General features: G+C 40.1%; 1 protein-coding gene across 1 annotated transcript; it reads left to right on the top strand.

Annotated features, from left to right (window-relative positions):
- Positions 1 to 959: 959 nt before the first annotated feature.
- CTR9 (CTR9 homolog, Paf1/RNA polymerase II complex component) lies at positions 960 to 26750 on the top strand. Its single transcript, XM_033152508.1, has 25 exons — positions 960 to 1140; positions 2182 to 2280; positions 4039 to 4278; positions 6088 to 6205; positions 7292 to 7381; positions 8918 to 9066; positions 9519 to 9626; positions 10230 to 10337; positions 10436 to 10672; positions 11802 to 11891; positions 11990 to 12118; positions 12221 to 12404; positions 13146 to 13234; positions 13629 to 13814; positions 14198 to 14285; positions 14391 to 14539; positions 17107 to 17223; positions 17355 to 17500; positions 18836 to 18907; positions 19568 to 19703; positions 20688 to 20831; positions 23324 to 23478; positions 23813 to 23909; positions 24517 to 24629; positions 25483 to 26750. Exons 1-25 carry the CDS (start codon positions 1096 to 1098, stop codon positions 25985 to 25987), a joined length of 3594 nt encoding a protein of 1197 aa, XP_033008399.1. The 5' UTR covers positions 960 to 1095; the 3' UTR covers positions 25988 to 26750.

Here is a 26750-nt window from a genome sequence, read left to right as displayed (position 1 = left end):
TTGGATTGTGTGAAAAAAAATCAGCAGGCTAACAGTTTGCGTCCCCGTTTGTACCTGTACCGTACTAATGTCAAGCTGCATCTTCTACCTCGCTCAAGAGAACCAAGTGCAATTATAGATATGTCTACTCCTAAGTAAACCCCATTGAATTCAACTGAACGTCTACTTCTGGGAGTAACCCCTATTGAATTCAGTAGGGCTTACTTGTGGGGAGACACGCATTTGGTTGCACTATGAACTGCTGCTTCTTCTTTTAAATAACATTATAAGCACTTTAGTCTCCGGGAATGCCTCAAGCCATGCTGCCAGCCGTTTTCTTTTAGCAAATTGTGCAGAATGCGCTGGTAAGGAATTCTAGGCTGCAAAATGCGGCGCAATCTTTTAACTCTTCCCCGGCTTTGCAATCCCCTTGTGTGAAACCAACCAGCGCCTCGGGGAACGGGCTATGCTATAAAATCCGTGACCTGATTTACTCGAAACAAAATAAAATAAAAAATTCCTTCCAGTAGCACCTTAGAGCCCAACTAAGTTTGTTCTTGGTATGAGCTTTCGTGTGCATGCACACTTCTTCAGATACTACTTCAGATTTACTCGATTCAACTTAAGTGTGCGTATTTCGCTTTTCTGTTTTTTATTTTACACGGAGGCATTCCGATATTATTCCTCCGTCCGAGAAAAGTGGTCCAGAGTTCCGCCTCTCCGTTCTGCATAACGTGCGGATTCGGCCTTTCTTTCCTTTTTTTTTTTTAAGACGTTCGTGTTACTGAGGAGGAGGAGGGCCCGTTCCCAGGTAGGCCGCTTTTTCCGGCGCCCTTTCTCGCGGTCCGCTGCCCCCTGCAGGAGAAGGCCGGGGAGAGCGAAGGCGGGAGTCACAAACAACGACGAGAGTGGCGCCGCCTTCTCCTCTCCTTCTCCACGCCCTTCCCTACGAACACTTCCGAGGTCGAGGCCTGGAAGCGGCTGCGCGGACCCGGACGGCGACGGGACCTGCTGCCGGGAGAGCGGAACGCGGAGGCTCCTCGTCAAGGACGAGCCGGAGGCGTCGTGTGAAGTTGCTCGGCTGAGGCGGCCCCTGGGGACGCGGTGTCCGCTGCCATGTCTCGCGGCTCGATCGAGATCCCCCTCCGGGACACGGACGAGGTGAGGGGCGGCGCGGGGGTCTCGGGGGGGCGCTCGTGGTGGTGGTGGGGGGGCCTCCTCTTTATTGAGGACTTCAGCCGCTGGCTTCGCTTTTCTCCTTCCCGCCTGTTCCTTGGAGGGAGAGCTGTTGTGAGGGGCTTAAGGGCGACCCCGGGTCCGCCTTCCCTCGTCACCCAGTGCGTTTTGCAGAGTTGTGGAAAGTGATGTTACAACCCACTAAGCTGCTGATTCTAGGCCCATAATATTAACTTTCCGTGTGTGTGTGTGTGTGTGTGTGTGTGATACACACAGGACAGTACTGATAAACGTGCCGTTTTTGTCCATCCTTGCGCATTCCTAGCAACCGCAGGTGTGTGTACATGGGACCTAGGAGTTGCAGACTCTGCATCAGATGAATCGCCTAGTAGCCACTTCTTGGCTTTGTATTTTAAAAGCGTTTGCCTCGTTTAGAATTGCCACTCCAAATGCAAGCAGGATTTTAATGTTGTGCTTCTTTGCCTGCATGGCTATTGGTTGGGCCTGATAGGTGCTGATAGACCTGTGTTTCCCAAACTTGGGTCTCCAGCTGTTTTTTAAGTATAGTTCCCATCATCCCTGACCATTGGTCCTGCTGGCTAGGGATGATGGGAGGTGTAGTCCAGAAACAGCTGAAGACCCAAGTTTGGGAAACACTGTGCTAGACTGATACAACTCCTAGCTTAGAACTACTTTACATAAGACGTTTTCTACACAGGTATAACTATTGTGCAGGAAAGTACATAAATCTTGCATGTGATCCATTACAGGGATGCAGGGAGGGGTTCTTATTTTTCTGCATGTCCCTGTGTAGGAAAGCCATATTGTGTAAGGTGCCCCTCAGCTCAATAGTTTACTCTTTGAGCATGTTGAGTGGCCGGAACAGTTAAAGCATCTTCTGGAGCTAACTAGTGTGTATTACCGCAAAATGTGCTTGAAAACTTTCCTCAAGGTGCATGAGCAGAGTAGTACATGCCTTAATAGCTCATAAGGTTATTAATATTTACAATATCACTTTTTTTTTAGGTCATTGAGCTTGACTTCGATCAGTTACCGGAGGGGGATGAAGTTATAAGCATTCTGAAACAGGAACATACTCAACTGCACATATGGATTGCTCTAGCGGTTAGTTTCTGCCAATTCATTGTAGCTGATTTATTTACTTACTATACTTGTATCCCATCCTTATCTCTCACCTGATACTTCATTAGCAGAGGCAATTAATCGCCCAAGCCATGGATATTATGTAAAAGTAATTACCTCTGAGTTCAAAAGGACTTGCTCTCCAGTAAGCATGTTTATGATTAAAGCTTTCATCTTAAAATGAGCACTTGTATATACACCTCTGAATGTTACCGGTATGCATTTTAAATTTTGAAATAACTGCTCTTATTTTTCCTCCCACGCTCTTGTTTTATTTTTGTTCCATGATCAAAATACACATTTATGGATCTCTTATATATGTGAAATTAGGACTCATTCATTTTGTTAGCTGATCCATGCACATAAAGAAATCCATTAAGTGAAACATGCCTGAAACAGATTGCTTGATCAGAGTGTACCTGTGTGCTGCTAGTCATAGTTAGGTCCAGAATGAGTTTGTGTCACATGTTACTCGAAATGAAGAATGGAAGGTAGGTATTCAAAAGGGAGTTTGGAGCTTTAGAAATTAAATTCAGGCCTTACCTCACTGCATGCTGCTTTTCCACAAAAATGTGCAAAAGGGGCTCACATAACAACAGCAATAAGTATCAATACATCAGTCTATATCGTTACAATATAATTCCAATTCATTTCAAAACATGACAAATTTAAACAATCACTATTATAATACACATTTTAATTTCCTTATAAAATGCTCAGTAATAATTAAGAGAATTTCATAGGATAAAACTTTGGTGCAGAAAGTTATTAATATAACCAGCAGCCAGTTCCTCAGAAGTACAGGAAATGGCAATCAAATTTCTTACAGCTTGCAGGAGATGATACCTTGCACGCCCCACTCTCTCTTATATTCTGGTATATTAAAGGCCCCAACAGTGATAGGTGGCGGTGCCTGCTGTATCTGGAGGGCCTGTTATGACTGCAGGTATATATATACTCAGCTACTTTGGAAGCTGGATGTTTTCAATTTCTCTGGAGCAGGACTGCTTCTATAGCAGTGGACCCCTTGCATGCCTGACTATCTCATATTGTGATGCAATTCTTAAAGGTTCCCTTTACACTTGCCAGTCCACTACTGACAAAAACACATTTTGCTTGGGCCGCAGCACAGAATCACTGAGAGCCTCTGCCTTTGTTTTGTACCTTGAGAAGTTATGAGGACTCTCTCCTCCCCAAGGCTTACTTCAGAAGCATGGGAGAATGGCAGGGACTGCCCCTGATGCTGTGCTACTTCAAGAGCAATGATATGTCTTTTTGCTTTATTAATATATGCACAGTTGGAATGAGCTCCCACCCTGCCTCTGCAGGAACTCTCCCCACCCCATACACAAGTGTACTAGGTTTCATTCTCAGTGTAATGTCAGGTGATCCTGTTCCTCTGAGATATGCAACAAAGACAAGTGCAAGGTTTGTCAACACCTGAAATGATCAGTGAATTTTCCAGTTCCCTTTAAGATTTTATAGATCATATCTACACTTCTTGTAACCGTCTTTAGCAGTGAAGGTGATGGCAGCATTCCCCATTCATCTCTTGTAGTAAACTGTAGAATAAACAGTTCCTGAATTTGCTTTGTTGGTTTATATAGTACAAAAGTTGAATGAACAGATACTAATATGATAACATTTTATCTAATATTAACCATAAGTTGATGATTCCCCCCCCCCCCAGTAGAGTTATACAAAAAACCATACATATGCCTCTGTATTTCCTTTCTCTAGCTGGAATATTACAAGCAAGGCAAAACAGAAGATTTTGTGAAACTGTTGGAGGCTGCTCGTATAGATGGAAACCTGGATTATAGAGACCATGAAAAAGATCAGATGACTTGTTTAGATACCTTAGCAGCTTACTATGTACAACAGGCTCGGAAAGAAAAGAATAAAGACAACAAGAAAGAACTCATTACACAAGCTACACTGTTGTACACTATGGCTGATAAAATCATCATGTATGATCAGGTAAGAACAAATAAACTTGGAATTAAAACATCCTCTTTTGTATGCTTGCTTTGCAACATTGTAACACCAGTAAACTAGTTTGGACGCTGAAGTAACGGCCACATCTTGCATTCAGGTTACGTGATATAGATAGATAGTGTGCCATTTTCTTAAAGATTGCCTCAGCTCAAGAGATAGTAAGTGCAATTGAATGATTTGCTCACAGCTGCTCTAAACAGTCTGCCTTGGGAGATTCAAAGCTGGATAACACATGCAGAACCTTATTCCTAGATGTGGTTTGCTTTCATTTGTGCAACACACATACACCACACTGTGCTCCAGCTCATCTGCAAGCAGAAAACTTTGAGCTTATGGGTTGCTGCTGCTGCTGGAACACAGCAGATAATTGCTGAAGGTAATGGAGCCACTGGTCATTTTACCAGCTGTTTAAATATAACAATAAAATTGGCTTTACCTCTTAATCAAGTATACTATGTTCTTGGCCAAATTTTGCTAGTGCATTATGTAGTCTCTTCCCCGACCCCCTTCCGTATTCCTGACCTGTGGAAGTATCAGGAGTATTCATTTTTTAAAATAAGGCACATAAAACTACTTGGAAGTGAATAGTTTAAAATGAAAAATGTCCAAAGGCTTACAATTTATTTAAAGACATTAAAAAGGTGGAGGATGAAAGAGGAGGACGATCTATTAGGGAAAAGTCTGGGAAAAGGGAAGGGTTGTAGTTCAGTGGTACAGCATCTGCTTTGCATGTGAAAGGTTCCAGACTCTGTCTCTGGCATATCCACATGTGGCTGGAATAGGATCCTATTTAAAATCCTGGAGAGCCACTGCCAGTCACTGTTTAGTCTACATTGCTGACTGTGCTGAACTAGGTGAAACAATGGTCTAACTTATAAGGCATTTTTTAAACGTTTGTATTATAGTAATAGGGGAATGGAACATCCTAAACAGCAAGGGAAAGGGAAGCATGCCTGAAATAAGACAGTAGTAGCAGCAGCAGCAGTATACTGATAGTTTTCATGAGGATCTTGTAGAGCAGGGGTCAGCAACCTTTTTCAGCTGTTGGCCAGTCCACTGTCCCTCAGACCATGTGGTGGGCCGGACTATATTTTGAAAAAAAATATTGAACCAATTCCTCTGCCCCACAAATAACCCAGCGATGCATTTTAAATAAAAGCACACATTCTACTCATGTAAAAACACCAGGCAGGCCCCACAAATAACCCAGATATGCATTTTAAATAAAAGGACACCTTTTACTCATGTGAAAACACACTGATTCCCGGACTATCCGCGGGCCAGAATGAGAAGGCGATTGGGCCACATCCGGCCTCTGGGCCTTAGGTTGCCTACCCCTGTTGTAGAGAAATAAGGAGAGAAACTGGACCATGGGGATGTTTGAAATAACTACGAAACTCATATAATTGTGGATTATTGCATCAGCAGTAAGCCCTAAAACAGGGCAGTTGAGGTGGAAGACTAGAAGCTTTGAATCCATTGGGCAGAATAGAACTTTGGAGTCACTGCTGTGTCTTGAAGCCCTGCCATTTGTACCAGTCAGGGCAGAATGTGGGGCAGTGAATTTGGTCTTTGAATTGCACATCAAGTTCATTCACAAGGCATGCAGCTATTAGGTGATGTGCAGCAGAGGGGTCTGTATGTATCTTAAGCATCTAGGATGCCCTGCACTAAAATGCTTAATTTGGGGGACATAACTAGTGCTGTAAGAATTCACGATGAGCAATCCTTTGATTCAACTCTTAAAACATTTCTTGAAAGACAACTCACATCTGTATCTTGCTTTTCCAGAACCACTTATTGGGAAGAGCTTGTTTCTGTCTTCTGGAGGGTGATAAAATGGATCAAGCTGATGCACAGTTTCATTTTGTGCTCAACCAGTCTCCAAATAATATTCCAGCCCTTCTTGGTGAGAAGTGAAATATCTTTTTGGATGCTTTCCCTTCATACAACTTATGTCCAGTTTTTAACCAATAAAACTTTAGGCTCACTATACCTTTAGAAACCACTGCTTTTCCTTTTACCCTTGATCGGTTTCAAAGGTCATAAAGATAGCTGCCTCTTTGTATAAAACTGCCTTACACTGCAGGCTTGTCAGTCCATATGAGCACCTTTGAGAAGAGTTATAAGACTACCTATTGGCAGGCAACAAGACTCAGAGTTAAGTTCAATGCTTGAATTACAAGGCAGGAAGAGAGGGCCAGCTTCACCTTTTAAATGGCTTCTTTAGGTACTCATGGGGGTATGATTTGGGTAAAAGCGGGAGAAATCACATGCTTGTGGATTTCGTTGAGTTCCCCTCTACCGCTTCCCCAGTAACGAGTATTAAATCCCCAGTAACATGAGTATTAAACTGGCTAAGGTAAAGAAAATTTGGTGACATTTTATTTGCTAATGTGAAGAGTGCTTAAACCTTGAGAGGGGTTGACTATCATTGTTGGATATTTGTGTGTGTTCATTAAAGTGTTCTTTGAATGAATATGCTGCTATCCTATATGTGCTGTAGCAGCTATCAGGTTCATGAGATTTGTATAGATGTTAGGAAAACAGCCATGCACATCTGAAATCTGTGATACTCCATCTTGGAGTATGTTTCTAGATAGTATGGAGGTGGGAATGAATATACAAAACACAGTCAGATTTGGCATAAACTGCATATTTGAGGACAGAGTTTTGTCTCTGTCTCTTTTGGAAACTAACTACTAATCATTCATACCAGTTTTGTCATACTGAATTTTGCACTATTATATTAGGTTTCAGTTTTACTTGAGGCTTAAATAAACTGAAATCAAATCAGTATCTTTACAATTAAATGTGCTTTGGAGCACACCCACTACACTAGGAATACTTGCCACTTAAGAGGTTTCTTTTATAATTGTGACCTATTATGCATATGTACTTGTAGCTGGTAAAACAATGAATTGCAATTGATTTGTTGTGGTTGTCTGTTATTCAACTTGGGTAGATATTTATCAGCTTTTATTGCTCCTAATAGGTAAGGCATGCATCTCATTCAACAAGAAAGACTATAGAGGGGCCCTTGCCTACTACAAAAAGGCACTGCGCACTAACCCAGGTTGTCCAGGTAAGGAACAGAAAAGCTTCGTTTTAATTAAAGACATTGTTTGGTTCGTTGGGACCAAAAATAGCGTCCCTAAATTCAGGTACTTTGAATATTAACATGATTTTTAAGCTTTGACTTTGGTCTTACATATTAAGGAAGACAGCTGTTGTCATATCTGACCTTGGGTCTTGCCAGTGCAGCTTATAAAGCAATAGAATATTTTATTTAACTTTGGATTAATCCAGTTGAAGTCCAAATAAGATGAATATGGTGCCTTTTTGTTGGACCTCTGCTGCTGAGAGAGTATAAACTTTGGAGATACATTCATTAGTCAAGTACAATAGAAAGCAAGTGCAAGCATAAGAAGCTATATTATTGCATTGATCTATCTGAGTCAATGAGGTCTATTACTGACAGTAATTCTCCAGGCAGTGGTCTTTCCAAGACTTGCTACTCAAGATATTTTCACTGGAGGTGCCAGGATCAATATCCTGGGATTTAAAAACATGAGAATGACCATGTTGGATCAGACCAAAATTCATTCTAGCTTACCTAGATGCATTTCAAGGTAATAGCATCTCTCCCCCACCCCATGCCACTCATCAGCAACTGGTTTTCATTGCCACTGAGCCTTGAGGTCCAATAGAGACATTATCACTAGTAGCCAGTGACAGACCTATTCTTTCATGACCTTTTGCTGGCATATTAATCTGTAACGTTTATTAAAAATTATAAGAATCCTTGTTAAAAGTTTTGTGTTCTCTAGAAAAGCTTGCCTACAGAGTGAGATAATATCCTCTTCTTAGTCTTTGTTATTGTTATTTGTGTTGCTGCTATAATTGGAAGCCAGTAATAGACCCCTTATTTTCTAATTCTTTAAAAAAAATAAATTAAAAAGTTATTCATGCAACCAAGAATTGGCGTTCATCTAGACACATGAGGGGTAAATATGTGAAGGAGTGGGGGGCATGCATGCAAGCCACTTGAGGACTCCTCTCTCACTCTTTTGTGCATTAGTTTCCCAAATGCAGTTAGAATGTGAGGGAGAGCAAGGACAAACACACTATCTCTGCCTTCTCTCTTGAGTCACTGTGCCTTTCTGTGCCGTCCTCCATTCTTTGGAAGGCAAGCATCTGCAGCACGAAGCCTTCTGTATTTATGTGGTCTCCCCATGCAATTTAGAACTCTAATCATGCAGCCGACACAAGTACAGCAGGCTCCCCTCTGCAGACACTTGCTCTCCAACACAGGAGGGCACTGGAGATGGGCACATGAGTTGGAGCTAGCACACTTGTCTCCATCTTTCTTTTCCTTGCATGATGGCCGTCATGCCTGAAGAGAGCTCAGGATAAGTACAAAACTTTACTTATTAGTTTGAAAGTCTGTGGGCAGGGACTGTTGCAAATTATTGCTATCAATAGTGTCAAGTAGAGATTTAAGGGCTCTAGAAACAGTAAATTATGAACCTACGTTTCTTAAAAGGCAATTGAGGTGTGAATGGCTATATTCTAATATATATATTTTTTTTTCTCTCCCCACTCCCCACCCCAAAACTAGCTGAGGTTCGGCTAGGCATGGGCCATTGCTTTGTAAAACTGAACAAGCTGGAGAAAGCTCGCCTTGCATTCAGCCGGGCACTGGAACTCAATTCCAAATGTGTTGGGGCTTTAGTTGGATTGGCTGTTCTGGAACTCAATAATAAAGAGGTGGGTTTGATCTAAAATGTTAATATCAGAATATGTTTCATTGAATGTCTAGTTACAAAGACTTCTGTGCAGGCATGAAAATTAATGGCAGTTGAAATAAAAACCTCACTGTTCCCCATTTTAATGAATGCATATTTAGTTTTCTCTAATTTTGAGAAATAAAATAAGGTGTAAAGACAGTAATTAAAATAGAGCTGGTTTAAATATGAATCATTAGCCATTGACCGGTGACAGGATTTTTTTTACACTAGGATCTTGGATCAAACACATGACCTTCTGAATGTATTGGACAAAAGTTTTCAGCAGACACGTAATCTACTGCATTGTTTGCCCCTGTTATGTGACTCATCCATATTAAAAGAATGGTTTTGAAAATGGTATGGTAAAGGAACAGCCGAAGAGCTAATTAAGTTTTAAGCATAAATAAAAATTTCTGTTAATGTTGCTTTCAGGCGGATTCCATAAAAAATGGCGTCCAGCTGCTTTCTAGAGCATATACAATTGATCCTAGTAACCCTATGGTGCTGAACCACTTGGCTAATCACTTCTTCTTCAAAAAGGTAAGAGAACTTGTGGATGTTTTGAGTTGCTGGTTGAAAGTCTTTAGGCTGTTTCATAACTGATCAGGCTTTATATTTCAATATTCTTTATAACACTCATGGTAACACAGTAAATTTGAATCTCAGAATAATGTTTTTAACTAAAGACGAAGAAGAACCAGGCTTCAGTGTTATTGTTGTTTTAAAATAATACGTTGGCCAGGATTGCCTAAAGCTATTTCTTATTTTGTGATTATTGTTGTTAAATATAATATATATATTTAATATATTGTATACATACACCCTTTCATTCTAGTTGAGATTGATTCACACTAGTTGCAGTGCTGTTGAAGTTTCTAAGCACACATTCCTCAGGCTTCTCTATATCACATTCACATGGAGAAAGTAGTGTATAAGCCAGAATTAGATAGGTATTTTGGTTATATATAATTGCTTCAGTTTCCAGAGTCATGTCCTCCAAGTGCTTGAGGATTTTAGTATATAAGAACCATGTGTGATATTTAAAACATTGGAAGATCAGGTTTCTAGGTACAAAATGTTCCAGGCCATGATTTTGAATACCATAAGAAAATGATTATGTCAATTGTATTTTTTCCCCTACAGGACTATGGCAAAGTCCAGCACTTAGCTCTTCATGCTTTCCATAATACAGAAGTTGAAGCAATGCAGGCTGAGAGTTGCTACCAGTTAGCCAGGTCTTTCCATGTTCAGGTACTTGGAAAGCCTCCTTTTCTACATTGCATTATTATTTTTTAAATAGATTTCCATGTGCACCATATAAACTACTTCTTTTTCCTCCCCTGCATTAGGAAGATTATGATCAGGCTTTCCAGTACTACTACCAAGCTACACAATTTGCTTCCTCTTCTTTTGTGCTACCGTTTTTTGGACTTGGTCAAATGTATATTTATAGAGGAGACAAGGAAAATGCATCACAGTGTTTTGAAAAAGTTTTGAAGGCCTACCCTAACAATTATGAGACTATGAAAATTCTTGGATCTCTCTATGCTGCTTCAGAAGATCAAGACAAACGAGATATTGCGAAGGTACATTTGGCAGCAAACTTCTTAGACTTGAGCTGTAATTAATACTCTCTAACCTAGGAGTAAGTCTTATTGAACTCAATGGTACAGAACTGAATACACAACTGTAGAGTATATTATACTGTTATGACTGTTTTTTCCCATATAACTAACCCTATAGCTTAGTGCAAATATGCATGTTCTAGTAAACCAAGAACAAACCCTAAGACATAATGGGTTTGGACATAATGCTAAGCCAAACTATGGCTTAGCCCTGGATAGCCCAGAAGCAACAGGGGTGGTCGGGCTGGAGCACTGTGGCTGAGGTCTTTGCACTGGAGCTCATATGTTTGGCTTAGCATTACATCTGAAGCAAGTCTTAGTGTTGTGCTATCTGGAGATAGTTTTTTTCTTCAGCAGTAGGTAGAATTGTGGGATATTTTGAACCCTCTGGAAAACAAAATCTATGGTTGGTGTCCGACAAGACAGACATATGTGGTACAGCTGAGTAACAGAGAATTTCCCCTCTTTCAATATAACAAAAAACATCAGAAGCTTGGATAAATGAACTTACTGATGTGTGAACTGTTTTCATGCAATATGTATATTCATAAGTGAGAAGTACCACTTCTTTCCAGTTCAAATACCCACCATCTACTTCGAGTTCTGTGGTTCATCTATTCTAACATTTTAGGCATTACACAATGTTCATTGTGATGCAGGCTGATTTCACTGAATTAATAGAGATTTATTTTTAATGGCTCTAGTTGAGTGGTATACATCAGTAAAGTATTGCCTTTATCAAGGAAAAGCAAGAACATGAAGGACCTTTGTTCCACAGATTAGGAAATTTCAAACTGTGCAGATGCAGCTCCGGAATGCCATAGTAAGATGCTGTATATTGAAAATTGTTAATCTGGCAAACTTTCATTCTCATGTTTAATAGTTGGGTCAGTTTAACAAGATTTATTTTTATTATGGTAGTTAATGTCTGTACATCTGGAGTTTATTAACTTTATTGAAATGCCTTTGACCTAGTCAAGAATCCTATCTTTGGCGTTAAAAAATGTAAAATAAATGGTAGCTTTATTATGTTGTGTCTTCTAGCAATTTAAGAGTATACACATACATAAATAACCTTTGTATTTTATAGGGTCATTTGAAGAAGGTGACAGAACAGTACCCAGATGATGTAGAAGCCTGGATTGAGCTAGCCCAAATCCTAGAGCAGACAGATATACAGGTATGGGGAAGATGCATAAAGTGCACTTTTGTTTTAAGCAGAGCAGCGATGCATAGAACTAAACCTGTGCACTTTTCTGCCATCTCTAAATTTGACAGGGTGCTCTTTCTGCTTATGGTACGGCAACACGAATCCTTCAGGAGAAAGTTCAAGCTGATGTCCCTCCAGAGATCTTGAATAATGTGGGTGCTCTCCACTTTAGACTTGGAAACTTAGGAGAAGCAAAGGTGTGGAACTCATTACTACTACTACTGTGCAGCATGTTTATAACTTGTCCTATATTGTCAGAATATATACTACTTTGTTCCCTTTCCCCTGTTTATCCTTAGAAATATTTCTTGGCATCTCTTGACCGTGCTAAAGCAGAAGCCGAACATGATGAGCATTACTACAATGCTATCTCAGTGACTACGTCCTACAACCTTGCTAGATTATATGAAGCAATGTGTGAATTCCATGAAGCAGAGAAATTGTACAAAAACATCCTAAGGGAACATCCTAACTATGTCGACTGTAAGAAATCTTGTTGAAATTTTCAGTTGTATTTGAACTATGCCATGCATTCATGTTTGTCCTCATAAATGTAACTGTTCATTCACTGATGCTTTCTTTTGTGTAAACCATTGTGGCCAAACTGCAAGCAGAATGTACCTTCCTGGTCAAAAGTATTTTTCCCACTAACTTGTTCCTACAGTTCTGGTGTCCTTAAATACTGGCATTATTTTATTGATTTAGAAGTCTAAACCGCTTAATTTTCCCTCACGTTATGTGTGTGTAAATAGCAAATATGAGAAGTTGCTATAAAAGCCTCTGTAAATACACATAACCAAGAAAGTTTATAAAGCTCACCATGATACTGACATTGTGTGTATATATAAAAGATATAGATGGAATACATTGTGCAAGTTACATTGAAACAGAGCAGCCTTCTTTGTTATGTTTCAGTTCAGCACCGTAAGAGAGATTGCAACTATTAGTGGCGGGTTCTGCATTGTTCCCATATAATTTAAGGATCATGTGAAGGTGATTAGTGTTGCCACCACCAAGCCCCTTTTCTTACAGTCAATTCAGAATGACAAAACTGTTTTTTATTATACATCTGGCAATCAGTGGCTGTTCGTTGCACAATCTACTGCTGTCTTAAGCCAGTGTGGCATCAGTACATCTAAATGCTTGCTGCAGCAGACATGCCTCATCTTTAATGACTTCCAGAACTGGGCCTTTGATTATTAAATGTTATTTTTTGGTATTCAGGCTATCTGCGCTTAGGAGCGATGGCTAGAGATAAAGGAAATTTTTATGAAGCTTCTGACTGGTTTAAAGAAGCACTTCAAATCAATCAGGTTAGTAAGAATTTGTAAACTATCAACTAGCTTACAAGCTGTGAATTAACATTTTCTGTGAAGAAGGCAGAAATCATTTTCCTGTGTCCCACATAGATCAGCTATTCAGCCTTCATTCTGTGCTAGAAATGGCATTTTGATAATGTATCTTTATTATGACTAGCTGGGGCACACAGGGAAACATTCTTGGCAGCTGCTTTTGAGCATTACTCCCAACGCTTGACTTGCATGGAAGAGAAGTAAACTGTTTGGGGGGAGGGAATCAAATAGCTGAACTTAGTAAAGACTTTTTATTATTATAATGCTCTTCTGCACTGTTACAGTCACTCTAAACTTTGGGCATTGAAAGAAAATTAGAAATATTCAATGTAAACTGGTGGGGTGTCTGTTTCAGGACCATCCAGATGCTTGGTCCTTAATTGGCAATCTTCACTTGGCCAAACAAGAGTGGGGTCCAGGACAGAAGAAATTTGAAAGAATATTGAAGCAGCCATCGACTCAGAATGACACTTACTCTATGCTGGCTCTTGGCAACGTGTGGTTGCAAACTTTGCACCAGCCCACCAGGGACAGAGAGAAGGTAAATGTTGCACACGTTCAGACTCCATGCCTGTGGCCAGTTCAGTGATTGAGCATTATTTGCACCATAGACCAAGTGAGGTCCAGGGAGCCATTTTTACCATCTGTGCTGACTTTGCAGTAGGTTTGAACAGCAACAACAGGGAGCAGAGTTTTTACGGTGATTGCGACCGTGAATATCTTCCTTTGCTATCTTAACAGGGGCTAGAAGATCTCTCTCTTTCAAAAGGTTTTTGGTTGACTGAACTTTCTGAGGATGTTAGGTGCTTATATTGCTGTGGCTTTAGTGTATTGTCAACATTTGATTGTTTGAGAAAGTGGTGTTGAAATATTTAAATTGCAAATAACCCACTTTAACAAGATTTAATGTCATCATCTTTGTAGGAAAAGCGTCATCAAGATCGTGCACTAGCCATCTACAAACAAGTACTCAGGAATGACTCCAAAAACTTGTATGCTGCTAATGGCATAGGTGATTGTTGTGTTTGGATTCCTTGTCTGAATTTTCTTCTGAGCTTTCTGCTGTGTTTCAGGTAGTCCATACATCTGAAATTGTCCTTGGGCTTCTCTTTTTTAGGAGCTGTACTGGCACACAAAGGATATTTCCGTGAGGCTCGTGATGTTTTTGCCCAAGTGAGAGAGGCAACGGCAGATATCAGTGATGTGTGGCTCAATCTGGCACACATTTATGTGGAACAGAAGCAGTACATCAGTGCTGTACAGATGGTAATTCTTAAAAAAAAAAAAGACAGTCTTTTTTTAAAACTGTAAAGCTAAGAAAGTATTTTTCATGGGCATGAGTCCTTTTTTTAGGGAAAAAAAACTTTAGTATGGTAGCCCCTTATTAAATAACTAAAATTTAGGGAGAAATTTTCTTGTTTTGGAGGGGGTGATAAGATCAAGGACTTGTTTTCCCCAGAATTGTCATAAGATATCTTTTCTTAAATATGATCTTCATAAAATCAATAAGGAGCCATCTCTGTTAAAGCTGAGCTACAAGTAATGAATCACCAGGTGAAACATCTCTTTAATAAAATAATAATAATAATGGATGGAGGGTGTGTGTGTGAGGGAACACTTATTTTTTTTTAAAAAAAAACTGCAACGAAGTTAATGTGTTTGCTGTTCCTGTAGAAACCTTACAGGGTAAACACCCTGAACTAAACGTACTCAGTATTGGCAAAACAATGTTTGCCCACCTCTCCCATAAGCATAATTCTCTGTGTTAGATATTTGTAGTACAGCTGTAATGCTAGTTAGAGATATTTGATTTGACTGTGGTAAATTATTAGGCAGAAATAGTTGCCAGACATTATATACTTTTTTTTTTACTATGAACAAACAAATTTATCTTGCCTTTTAACTTTCTATTCTTTTCCTTTAACGACCTTTCCACCACATGTTAAGAGGACCTTGTAGCTGAAAGCACAAGGATGGGAACAAACTTCACCAAAGAAGTGTGGTGTTCAAACTACAACCTGGTGTAGAAAATGCCATGAAAACATAGTGGGCAAACGAGCCCTAAGCTGCCTATACTGGCTTAGCGAATGTATTAGAGGCTCTGTATCAAGCCTTAAGCAGGCAAACTTCCAAGTTCCTAGTACTGCCAATGTCATTGCACTAAAAAGGCATGAAATGTTGAGCTACTAACATATGTGTTCCTGAATTTATTATGCATGCAGGAGATAGGAAGTGGGGTCAAAATAAAAGCTGGGGTGTTGGAGAAATGTTTTTCTGCCACTCTTAAAAACATGTCAAGTGACTTGAACAGTTCCATGAAATTAACACCAATAGAAGTTGGTATGTTCAAAAACCAGTGAGGAATAATCCAGCTGAATAATTGCGCAAGAAAGAAAACCAGTAATGTACTATCCACAAATATGAGAGAGTATGTCAGCATTTGCAGTCAAGAAACTTAGCATAATAGGAAATTTGAAAGTATATACTTCACTCACCTTACCAATAGCTTTATCTTCAGAGTGGTGTATTTCTCTACTTCTACTCTTGCATAATGTGTGTTTAAATCATTACAGAATTGTATTATTTGCATTGGATTACTTATTGGCAATATAATCTTAATTTGAACCAAGTTTGAATAGTGGTATTCTAAATCTGTGCAGGGTACAAGGTGTTTTCATATAGTCTAGTTAATGTGATTTTCAGACAGTGTTCTTGCAAACAGTGGCTTCCTTAGAACACTGCCTTAAAGGACAAAAAGCTTTCCTGAGAAGCAAGACTCTACAGCAGATCATCCCCTACAGTGCACAATTGCAAGGAAGTGTTGGCCCACACTTCTCCATAGTTTGCATAGGGCAGGCCCAAGGGGTCTGGACTGCAGCCCGAGTGACATGAGCATACCATAAAACACAACCCAGAGTCCTCTGCTATATGAATGGATTCTTTCACAAATTTGTAGTATTTCCTCAGACAAACTGAGAGAAAAATGCTCCTAGATATGGAGTCTGAAAAACACTGGACTAGATAGCTCAGTTGGTTAGAGCATGGTGTTGATAATGCCAAGGTTGTAGGTTTGAGCAACTGCATATTCCTTATTTCAGGGAGTTGGACTAGATGATCCTCAGGGTCCCTTCCAACTCTCTGATTCTGCGCTCTACATTCTGTAAAAATATACACACTCTCACACACTCACAACTATATATCACTCCTTAGTGAAATGGGTGTTCACTGCAGTTCAACATTGGATACAGCCCATATTTTTTCCCCTGCCTTGAAACTTGCATAATAAATTTCAGCAGTGACTGTTCAGATGATGTATTCCAAGTAAAGAAGTGGAAACCTCATATTGCCTGAAGTATCCGAGGCTTCTAGGCTTGAAGTTAGCAATGCATTGCATTGCAGTGCTTACTGTCTGGATTCCTGCTATAATGAAGAGCTGCAGACGTCTTAGTAGACACAAACAGTAGACCTCATAACTTATTAGTCATTTAATTAGTTATTGGCAGCAATGAGAGCTTCCTTACTGTGCAGGTTCGGGGGATTTTTCAAGGTTTTAGTGTGGGAGGAAAATACTTTTTAAACAGTCCTTCCCATGTGCCTTCTATTTGAAGATGAGAAAAATAATCATGCATATGGAGAAGACATGATTAGCACCCTGTTAAATTTGTCTCTGAGCCCTGTGGAACTCCAAAGGACTTAACCAAGCAAACAAGTTTAGGATTCGGCTGTAAATTCCTGTGAAATCTGCTTAAACTCTTCATTCAATGTAACTAAGTGTGACATTTCAGTCAGAATGAGGGTTTAAACATAAAACCATTGAATTTTCTCCCTTGTAGTATGAAAACTGCCTAAGAAAATTCTACAAACACCAGAACACGGAGGTACTGTTGTATTTGGCTCGAGCTCTCTTCAAATGCGGCAAATTACAAGAATGCAAGCAAACATTGCTGAAGGTAAAAAAAGAAAAGAAAAAAAGCTTCTTACATATATTGCTGCAGTGGATGTATTGTTGCACCAGCTTGTTTGTGTTGGGGCCAAGGCTGGTTCACACCTACTAAATTTAAAGTTTTATTTGAATCTTCAGGCTAGACATGTGGCACCCAGTGATACAGTTCTAATGTTCAATGTGGCCTTGGTGCTGCAGAGGCTGGCTACTTCTGTCCTGAAAGATGAAAAAAGTAACCTGAAGGAAGTACTCAATGCTGTGAAAGAGCTGGAGCTGGCTCACAGGTAAGCAAATCTCCATTTGATATTTTGGTATCTATTATTGCATTGTGATGGTGTTTTGTGAAGGTGTCAAAGCAAATGCCAAACTCTAGTTATTTCTTTGCACAGCTTCATAAATGTGTTTAGACTCAGGTAGACCTCTCAGATCTGCCAGATGCTGTCTCTTAACTACACTGTTGAATTTATTTCGGTAATTCAGTTTATTTACTGCTTTTTACACAAAACCCGCTAGAGTGGTTTATGTAATAAAACTTGGAAACACAAAAACATCCAGTCTACAGATACAGCTAAAACTCTAAAGTATATCCAATATACAGAAAAAGAACAGACTTGAAACTGTCCAACCCAGCAGCAGCAACTCTCAATAAAATATAAATATACTGAACCTCCAGCTAAGGTCTGTATGAAAAGATGCATCTTCCAGTTTGAAACTGAGCTTCACTATGTAATAACTTGCAGAAAATGAATGAATGATACTTACAGAAAGTTGAAAGACTTTCTTCTTGCTTCAGTAACCTCCTCCAGTTGCTAATCTCTGGAGCTGCAGCTGGGTGGGCAATTAACATGCAATAGGAGCAGCAGTCATGAAAGTTCCCAAGAGAGACTTGAAAGAACTGGGAGCTAGAAGGTGAAGGATAGGCTTTCAGAATAGCATCCAGCAGCCGTGACCTTCAAAGTTTGCTGTATTTCTTGGCACACAAGAGGACAGTTTTTAGACACCAGGGCACTCCAGACAGAAGTAACCTATGACTTTGGGACTTGGTAGCGATATTGCTTCTATGCTGGAAGCTTGTTTAAAAGATACAAGCTTCTATTTATACTTCATGCTTCACTGTATATATGCAGGCAATTGTTTTTTCTCATAGTGTTACAGTGCTTTTTGCAATATTTACGGGTGTGAGCATGATTACCTGTGCCAAATAATCTGCCTCCTCTCTCAGTCTCATTTGCTTGAGATTTCCATTAAACAGTTGTTTGACAGGTTCTGCAACATCTCCAAGACTTTCCCTGAGCATCTGTGAGAATGATTCAGTCTTTCACAAAAAGAGTACACCATGCAATCCAAATCCATTAATAGCTGTAGGGATTTTTCTGTTGACTTTATACTGAGAAGTGAGATGCATCCAAAGTACTTTGGGAATATTTTTCAATTGGAAGTTGAAAATTGTATTTTTGATGTGTGAGACATTAGACAAGCTAAGGTGTCCAGAATAAAATACTACTATTTAGTGGCATTTGACCATACACAAATATTAATTAAAAATACATGTGAAGAAAGTTCTAGGATGCAACTGAAGTCTTTAAAATTTGATTCTTAACTTACTGTTTTCCATTCAGATACTTCAGTTACTTGAGCAAAGTGGGAGATAAAATGAGATTTGATTTGGCACTTGCTGCAACTGAAGCCAGGTAAGAACTGTGTGTTGTGTACTTCACATAACTGATGCCTACAGAATCTAAATGTATTATGTGAATTTGCATAACATGAGTTGTAGGATTTGGGCTACTTTTATACCCGAGTTTGAAAGCAAACTACATATAACAATAGCATGATTCCATGTTCCAGTAGGGTGCTAATTCAGGTCTTATCTCCTGAACAGAAAGCTGACAGTGACCAGTCCTCTGTTGGTTAGCTAGGAACTGGCAGATGTGGACATGTAACACTGGTTGTGTTCACGTGTCACAATAAGCCATAGTTTTTAACAATGGTTTGAAGTGAATGAGCAGGGTGCTGGTGCATGCTGCTCAGAAGTCCCTGCTTTGCTTCTGCCCTGCTCTTGCCCTCATCTCAAGCAACAAATTGCAATCCTCATCTTGTCATCTGAACTTAGGTCAATGATTTGTTTCTCTGCATACAAATTATGAGCTGTAAGTTTTGATCATGGACTGTTTGGGGGAACTTGCTGCATAGACAGTTTTTCCTTATACTGTGTTCTTGTTGTTCAACCAAGTAAGCACTTGCAGTTTTCCAGCTATACTCTGTATTTCTGTCTTGGCCATTGGCATGGAACACTCTTTTTAAAAAAAGGTTTCTGCTTCTGTCTGCTAATCTGAACTCAAACTTGATAGGCAGTGTTCTGATCTGCTGAGTCAGGCTCAGTATCATGTGGCTCGGGCTCGTAAGCAGGATGAAGAAGAGCGGGAGCTGCGAGCGAAACAAGAGCAAGAAAAAGAACTACTGCGCCAGAAGTTGCTCAAAGAACAGGTACTTTAGTCTTTCTGCTGCTGTAATAGTACATAATACTATCCATTAAGCTGCAGCAAAGTGCAAGATAGGGAGCAAGTGTAAGGCTGCAGTGAAGTGCTTTAAGTTGTTGTGTGGCACTTAGGGGGACTTGCCTTGTATTAGGTTGTATAGGCTTTGTATTTGAAATAGATTTGGAAGGGGGAGTGTTGGTTTTGGTAACTAGGAACTGGGTAAATATTGCACTATGTGCACTTATCTGGTGTGATGTAGTGGTTAGAGTGCTGGACTAGGACCTGGGAGTTCAGGGTTCAAATCCCCACTCAGCCATGAACCTCACTGAGTGACCATGGGCCAGTCACCACTTCTCAGCCTTACCTACCAGACAGGGTTGTTGCAGGGATTAATTGTGGGGGCAGAGAACCATGGATGCCGCTTTGAGCTTCTTGGAGGAAAAGGTGGGTTATAAACAAAATACATAATAAATAGCAGTACAGTCGTATGTTGGAAGTCAAACGGAATCCATTCCGGAAGTCCGTTTGACTTCCAAAACCTTCGGAAACCAAAGCGTGGCTTCTGATTGGCTGAAGGAAGCAACTGCAGCCAATCTGAAACCGCATCAGACGTTCGGCTTCCCAAAAAAACATTTGAAAACCGGAACACTCACTTCCGGGTTTCGATCGTTCAGGAGCTGAAATGTATGAGTACCAAGGCGGTCAACAACCGAGGTACGACTATACCTTACTTTGCAGTGCATGAGCAACATGCTATATGCAGTGGGTTTTCATTTTCTTTCAGAGCAGCCCTTTCAAAGGCAGTTCATGCATGTCAGGTCTTTGCGTCTTGAAGAACCCAAGTGACTCTTCAGCAGTAGTCCTGACTTACTGAAAAGAATGAACCTGTTTTAGGTGTCTGTTGCTAAATTTGTGTTTTTCATATCTGCATCAGTACTGTAAGTTAAAAAAAAAAAAAAGCATAGTAGCCAGGTTGTCCTCACTCTTCCAGGAAGAAAAACGCCTCAGGGAAATAGAAGAACAAAAGAAACTTTTGGAACAGAGAGCACAGTATGTGGAGAAGACCAAGAATATTCTGATGTTCACTGGAGAAGTTGAAGGATCTAAAGAGAAAAAACGTGGTGGAGCTGGCCGGGTACAGAATAAAAGCTTTTGGATTCATCATTCACCCCAAATAGTTGAAATGTGGTGTCAGGCTTTAACTTATTGTAAAATTGTCCTGTGGGGTCTGACAAGAGTACAGTAATGACATCATACTTTACATGGAAAGAACTATGGAGAAATGGTGTCAAATTTTAGACACTTGAAGACAAGAGTTGGAAAGCTGTTTAAACTTCTTACCAGTTTAGAATGTTGTGGATTTATTTAGATATGCGAAGAGAAGTGGTTTTCTTTTTTAACTTTAAAGGGAATTGACTCACATAGGCTGATTTACCTTTTCTGTTCCCCTGATAGTCTGTTAACATCCAGCATAAGAATGTATCATTGTTTTCTGTCTCTTACCACCACTACTTCTCTCTTTAGTACATCAACTGAAAGCTCTTTCAGAGTATAACTATTTTTTTTTTAATAAGAATTTATTGGTATTTTCATAACAAACATACCCCCACACCCACACCTACATATATAAATCAAATACAAACACAAATACAATTCTTCTTGTTTATACACTTAAGAAAATATCCTAGTTCCAAATTTTGACAATTGACTTCCCCCACCCTCTCTCCTTCGGTTTTATATCCATATTCTACTTTAATAACTTCCTTTCTCTAAAAATTTTATTCACTTAATAAAATTCAAACCTTAAACAACAATCTTAATAACAATTCTTTGGATCTTAACAAATTAATCTTATATTAAATCTAAACTATTCTTCTTCCCTTGAACTGCTGCTAATATCAAAAAGTTTCAAAATATCCCTTTTCTTATTAAAAATTAAAATAAAACTTAATGTCTTAACCCTCCGATTTCAGATTACCATAACAAAGCATTTATATTTTATACTTAATATAGTTCACCCTATCCCCCCTCTGTCCCATGTCCTTCTCCATCTTTCACCGGAACCGCTCCTCAGATTGTCCTCTTTTCTTATACATCCACAGGACCAGACACAAATCCAGACACCTTCCCCAACCATCCTTGCATCGAGCATCAGGATACACTGTTCGTCTCTCGGCTTCTCCCATTCAATGCTGCATTCTTCTATTTGTAGATATCTTAATTTCTTAACCATCGCTCCCGAGCTCACACCTCGGGGGCTGGATATAATATTCCTTGCCGTCCTCGGACTGCCACCACCGAGGAACGCTTCTTTTTCCGGGGATCGCCATGCCAGCTCGCTCAATTTTTCAATTAGCTCCATCAACTCTTTGCCCAAATTTTCTTCCATAGTATCGAGTGTCTGGAAGGTCTCCTCTGTGGGAAATAAATTTTCCTTCAAATCCCCACTCAAAACCTTCAATTTCCGATTAATCAGTTCCAGTTTCAATATAATAATCCTTTCCTCATCAGTTAGTTCAAAGTCCAAAACAGTTTCAAAAACAAAGCCCAACATGGTGAGGACGGGCATAGGTATCAGATTTCAGTTTCTATTTCAGTGTTGTTCATCATATAGCAGTAGTTTTCCACTTCGATTCAGAGTCTTCGCAGCCATTTTTCTCTGAAACCGGAGCGCAAAGACCAAAACTTTCAACTGGGATATTTTCCATCCTCTTCCTCCCCCAAGGGAGATCTATAAAGTCTCACTCCTCAAAAAGTCTTAACAATATATCCATCCGATAGCAACAGTATCACAATCTGTTATTTTTCTCGCCTCCGAAGGGAGACAGGCAGACTCCTTTATCTAAAGCCTCCAGGGTCGTTAAGTCGTTAAGTCTTTAAACTCAGCAGTAAATCCACTCAAGTACTTACAACCTCCAGCTTCTTTTTCTTTCATTCAGGGAGAACGTCTCGCTCACCACGGCCAGTTCTCACCACGGCCAGTTCTCGCCGCTTTTCCGCCCGGTTGGGGCATTTCCCCTAATGGCCCGGCTCCGCATTTCCTTCACCCCCACTCCCCCTTTACAGGGGGAGCGAGGGAAGGGTGCGTAGCCTAGCGGGCCCGCCAGGGAGCCCGAGGCACGGGACGCTCTTCCCGGCCTCACCGGAGCCCCGCGTAGCGGTGGCGGGGCTCCAACCCCCGGGCTAGACTGGGTGGCCTCGCAGCCGAGGCAACCCAGCGACCGCCCGCGATGGCGACCTCGCCGGAAGTCCTTTCAGAGTATAACTAATATCCAAATACTCTTCCCACCTTCTTGCATTTTTTCCTTTACTGCAATTGATTATCAGCTTCTTAACATTGTACTATTCTTCCTTCTCTCTATATTGTTTTTTTTAAAATTCATGGGCCTTTATCTATTTGTCACCTGTCTATTAATTTTGATTATCACCGTTTAATTCCGCTGTTCTTTATTTTTGATACTGAAGTTCTGCATAGAAATTTCTTAAATAAAAGATCAAATCTAATACAACTTTAAGTTACATGCACTCTTATGTGCATCTAATGTGGCTTCTAAAAGGGTTGATTTTGTTTGGGGGGATCTTTTTAAGCAGCAATTAATAAAGGAAGTGTTTCTGATTTTGTGACAGCGTTCCAAACGAACTGGGGAATTTGATGAATTTGTCAATGATGACAGTGATGAAGATCTCCCAGTGTCTAGAAAGAAAAAGAGGAGAAAGGGTAGCGGAAGCGAACAAGATGGTGAGGAAGAAGAAGGAGAGAGAAAGAAAAAGAAGCGACGAAAGTAAGTAGAAATATAGAGCAGAACTCCTTTGGTGGGGATTCAGAGGACTCTAGGTGTACTTTTTATTAGCACAATGGAGCTTCTGAGCTCCCCTCTTCCTTAAGTCCCTCAAACCGCTGCCTGATGCATCACTTCCCAAACTCAAGAAAACTTTGAGAAGCTTTTGATGGGCCACAAGGAGCTTGGGTGGGATGGAGTTGTGGGGGAGTCGAAACATCTTGGGTGTGTCTTCATTTAAATGCTTTTGTATGTAATTTCATTAGGATACTATAGTTATAAGACTGAATTGAATTGCACTTTGTGTTTATATGTGTATTGTGTTTTTTCCCCAAAGACCCCAAAAGGCAGGTGATGGTACTGATGATGATGAAAATGACAGTGCACCCAGACCTAAAAAACGTCGCCCAGCAAAGACTGAAAAGAAAAAAGCAGTATGTTTTTTTTTTAAAGCAAATTATTAATTGGTATTTTGGTTTAGCGGAATTGCAGTAATTTGGGATCAAAGGTAATAAGATTAATTACGCTTCTAAGCTTTGGAAATAATTGACTGAACCAGGATCCTGGTTTGACATTCTGGCTTAATTCTGTGGTTTGAACATACCACAGTTACTCAAATACAAAACAAAACTCAAAATAGCAGTTATCAACAGAGAATAGAAGTTTCAGACTTCTTTCCTTCATTTGCAAGGGACATAGCACACAAGGCCAGGGCATGTAACAACATGTCTGATTGGTTATATCTAAATTCATTCGTAGTCTACTGACATTCTGTATTGTTCTTCAGGTTTTCTTAAACTTGGTCATTTAAAATTGCTTTTGTGTGATTGTCTGCCATATAATTAGAAGAGGTAGCTGATACAGCCATCACCCCACAGCCATCTAATACAGGGATACAGAACCTGTTGCCATCTAGGTGTTTCCAGGCTACAGCTTCCATTATTCCTGAAAATTGCCCGTGTGGCTGGGGCTAATGAAAGTATAATAGTTGAATGTCAGGTTTTCTTTTTATTCTTTTAACACTTGTTGTTGTTGTTATAGCCAAAGCCAGAACGACTGCCTCCGTCAATGAAGGGTAAAATCAAATCTAAAGCCATCATTTCATCAAGCGAAGACTCATCTGATGAAGATAAGCTCAAGATTGCTGATGATGGGTATATAATGTTTATGGTGCTAGAAATAGTGTTGTTTGACCCTTGAACAAAGTAATAATAATCATCATCATCATCAATGCACTTCTAATTCTGGGAGTGTGGTTTGTTTAGTTTGAGCACACATGAGGAGCCAGTCCAGATTGGTTTAATTCATGGTAACCTATTAACTATGGTTTACTGTGATATGTTAATTGGGCCCATTGATTAAGACTCATTAAGTAAATGTGTACATAATGTTATGATTCCACATCACTGTATCCTGCGTATGTAATGTTTTGTACTCTTAACTATTGGTGCATACTTACAGCTTGCAGGTTCTATCTCCTCCAATTTCCTACATGGGTTTGTGGGGTCAAACATACTTTGTGAACCTTTAATTGGGCCACAGTGGCTGTGACTTTGTAGAGAGTGTAGAAAACACAAAATGGCATCGTATTCTTCCCAGAATTGCATTTCCTGCACATTTCCCAACTTTCATTAAATCAAGACAAAGCAATCTTTTCATTGCAAAGATCTGTTAGGGGTCGGGAACATGGCAGAATGATTGTTGACATTTCAGGAGCATCAGAAGTGACAAGGTGTCCATGGGGCAGGGCTTCAGAACTCTGCATAGCTCCATGACCATCTCTGAGATTAATAAAACTGCAATAAATGGCGCAGAGTAGCAAAAAGAGGTAGAATAAACTGGAAGAGATTCAGGCTTCATTTGCATGTTGCAGACTTGAACTTGTCACAGGCTTTATATTACTTTGGTGCAGAATTTCAGGGGCTTTTTGAGCACAGCCCTTAGTAAAAAGTTTATTGTTGCACTTGGGATGTTTTCCTTACTGCATTGCCTTCTGCTCTTGAACAGGAATGCCAGGAACAGCAACAGTGATTCAGATGATGCTGAGCAACCACGCAACAAACGTGTCATGTCTGACAGTGATTCGGACAATAGCAATAAATCTGGCAGTGAAGGGGGCAGTCCCAGGCGATCCAGCGCCCGCCCTTCTGATGAAGATTCAGACAGTGATGGGTCAGCAAGAAAGAGGAGGCGATCCGAATCTGAACAGTCTGACAATGAATCTGTGCACTCGGGGAGAAGTCCGTCTGTGCACTCGGGGAGAAGTCCGTCTGTGCACTCGGGGAGAAGTCCGTCTGTGCGCTCAGGGAGAAGTCAGTCTGTGCAGTCAGGGAGAAGCCACTCAGGTGGTTCTGAGAATGAATCTCGCCCAGCTTCTCGCAGTGCTGATTCTGACAGAGATTCTGACAGAGCATCTGATCATGGGGGCTCAGGTAACGAGTCTGAGCCAGAGGCATCCAACAATGAAGGATCTGAACGTGGCTCATACGGCGGATCAGATGACAGTGATTAGATTTCAGTTGCAACCTGTTTTATTAACTGCTTTGTAAATATATTTTGGTTTGAGAGGGTGGGGGGAAGAGGAGGGTATCCATATTTTATATATGAAAACTGTGATTTCAAAACCTCGACAGCTATGTTTTAGGGGAAAGTATATATTAAAAAAAAGCTGAAACATTTCCTATAACATTTTTTCTACTGAACTATACACTTGCCAGGGTTCATCTACAGTGTCTACTTGCATTCTGTACTTGGAGGTCAATGTGCTGTATTCGGGGTTAAGAAGCTTACTTTATCAGAGTGCACATAAGATCTGAAGAAACAAAATACCAAGATAGTTATCCTGCATCCAGATACGTTTGCTTAAGACCTGGAACAAATGGTACTTAAGCAAATTTATCTGAGTGGAAGGCTGTAGCTCATGCTGTCTTGCCTAGTCTGATCAAGTGTACTTTTTCAAAATTATATATGTGAAAAGGGATTTTGGTAGAACTCCCATCAATTCCTCAAGTGATATAAAAAATGTTTGGGTTTGCAGAGTAGTCCTTCAGGTTATGTAGCTCTTATAAAGTATAGTTTTACGTTTTGTTAAAGTACGAATGTGCTGTAGCAAAATGCCTAAAATTGAACAAAATGTATAAAAATAATGCTATGGGAACATAGATGAATGTCAGATTTGAGACTTGGCAGTTTTTAAAGAAATGATAAATTAGAGGCCTCCTTGGAGTGAAAAGATCTGTTTATGGCATCTAATAAAAGCTGTTGCTGCCATCTGG

The sequence above is a fragment of the Lacerta agilis genome, chromosome 1 (genome assembly GCF_009819535.1).
Source record: "Lacerta agilis isolate rLacAgi1 chromosome 1, rLacAgi1.pri, whole genome shotgun sequence".
Taxonomy (NCBI): Eukaryota; Metazoa; Chordata; class Lepidosauria; order Squamata; family Lacertidae; genus Lacerta; species Lacerta agilis.
This window is presented reverse-complemented; position numbering and strand designations above follow the sequence as displayed.

Excerpts from the sequence above, each read along its gene's own strand:
- CTR9 (XM_033152508.1), top strand. The coding sequence starts at position 1,096 with ATGTCTCGCGGCTCGATCGAGATCCCCCTCCGGGACACGGACGAG. Across the intron at positions 14,286-14,390 it reads GTATGCTGCTAATGGCATAG|GAGCTGTACTGGCACACAAA; the intron begins GTGATTGTTGTG and ends TCTCTTTTTTAG. Across the intron at positions 18,908-19,567 it reads CTTGCTGCAACTGAAGCCAG|GCAGTGTTCTGATCTGCTGA; the intron begins GTAAGAACTGTG and ends CAAACTTGATAG.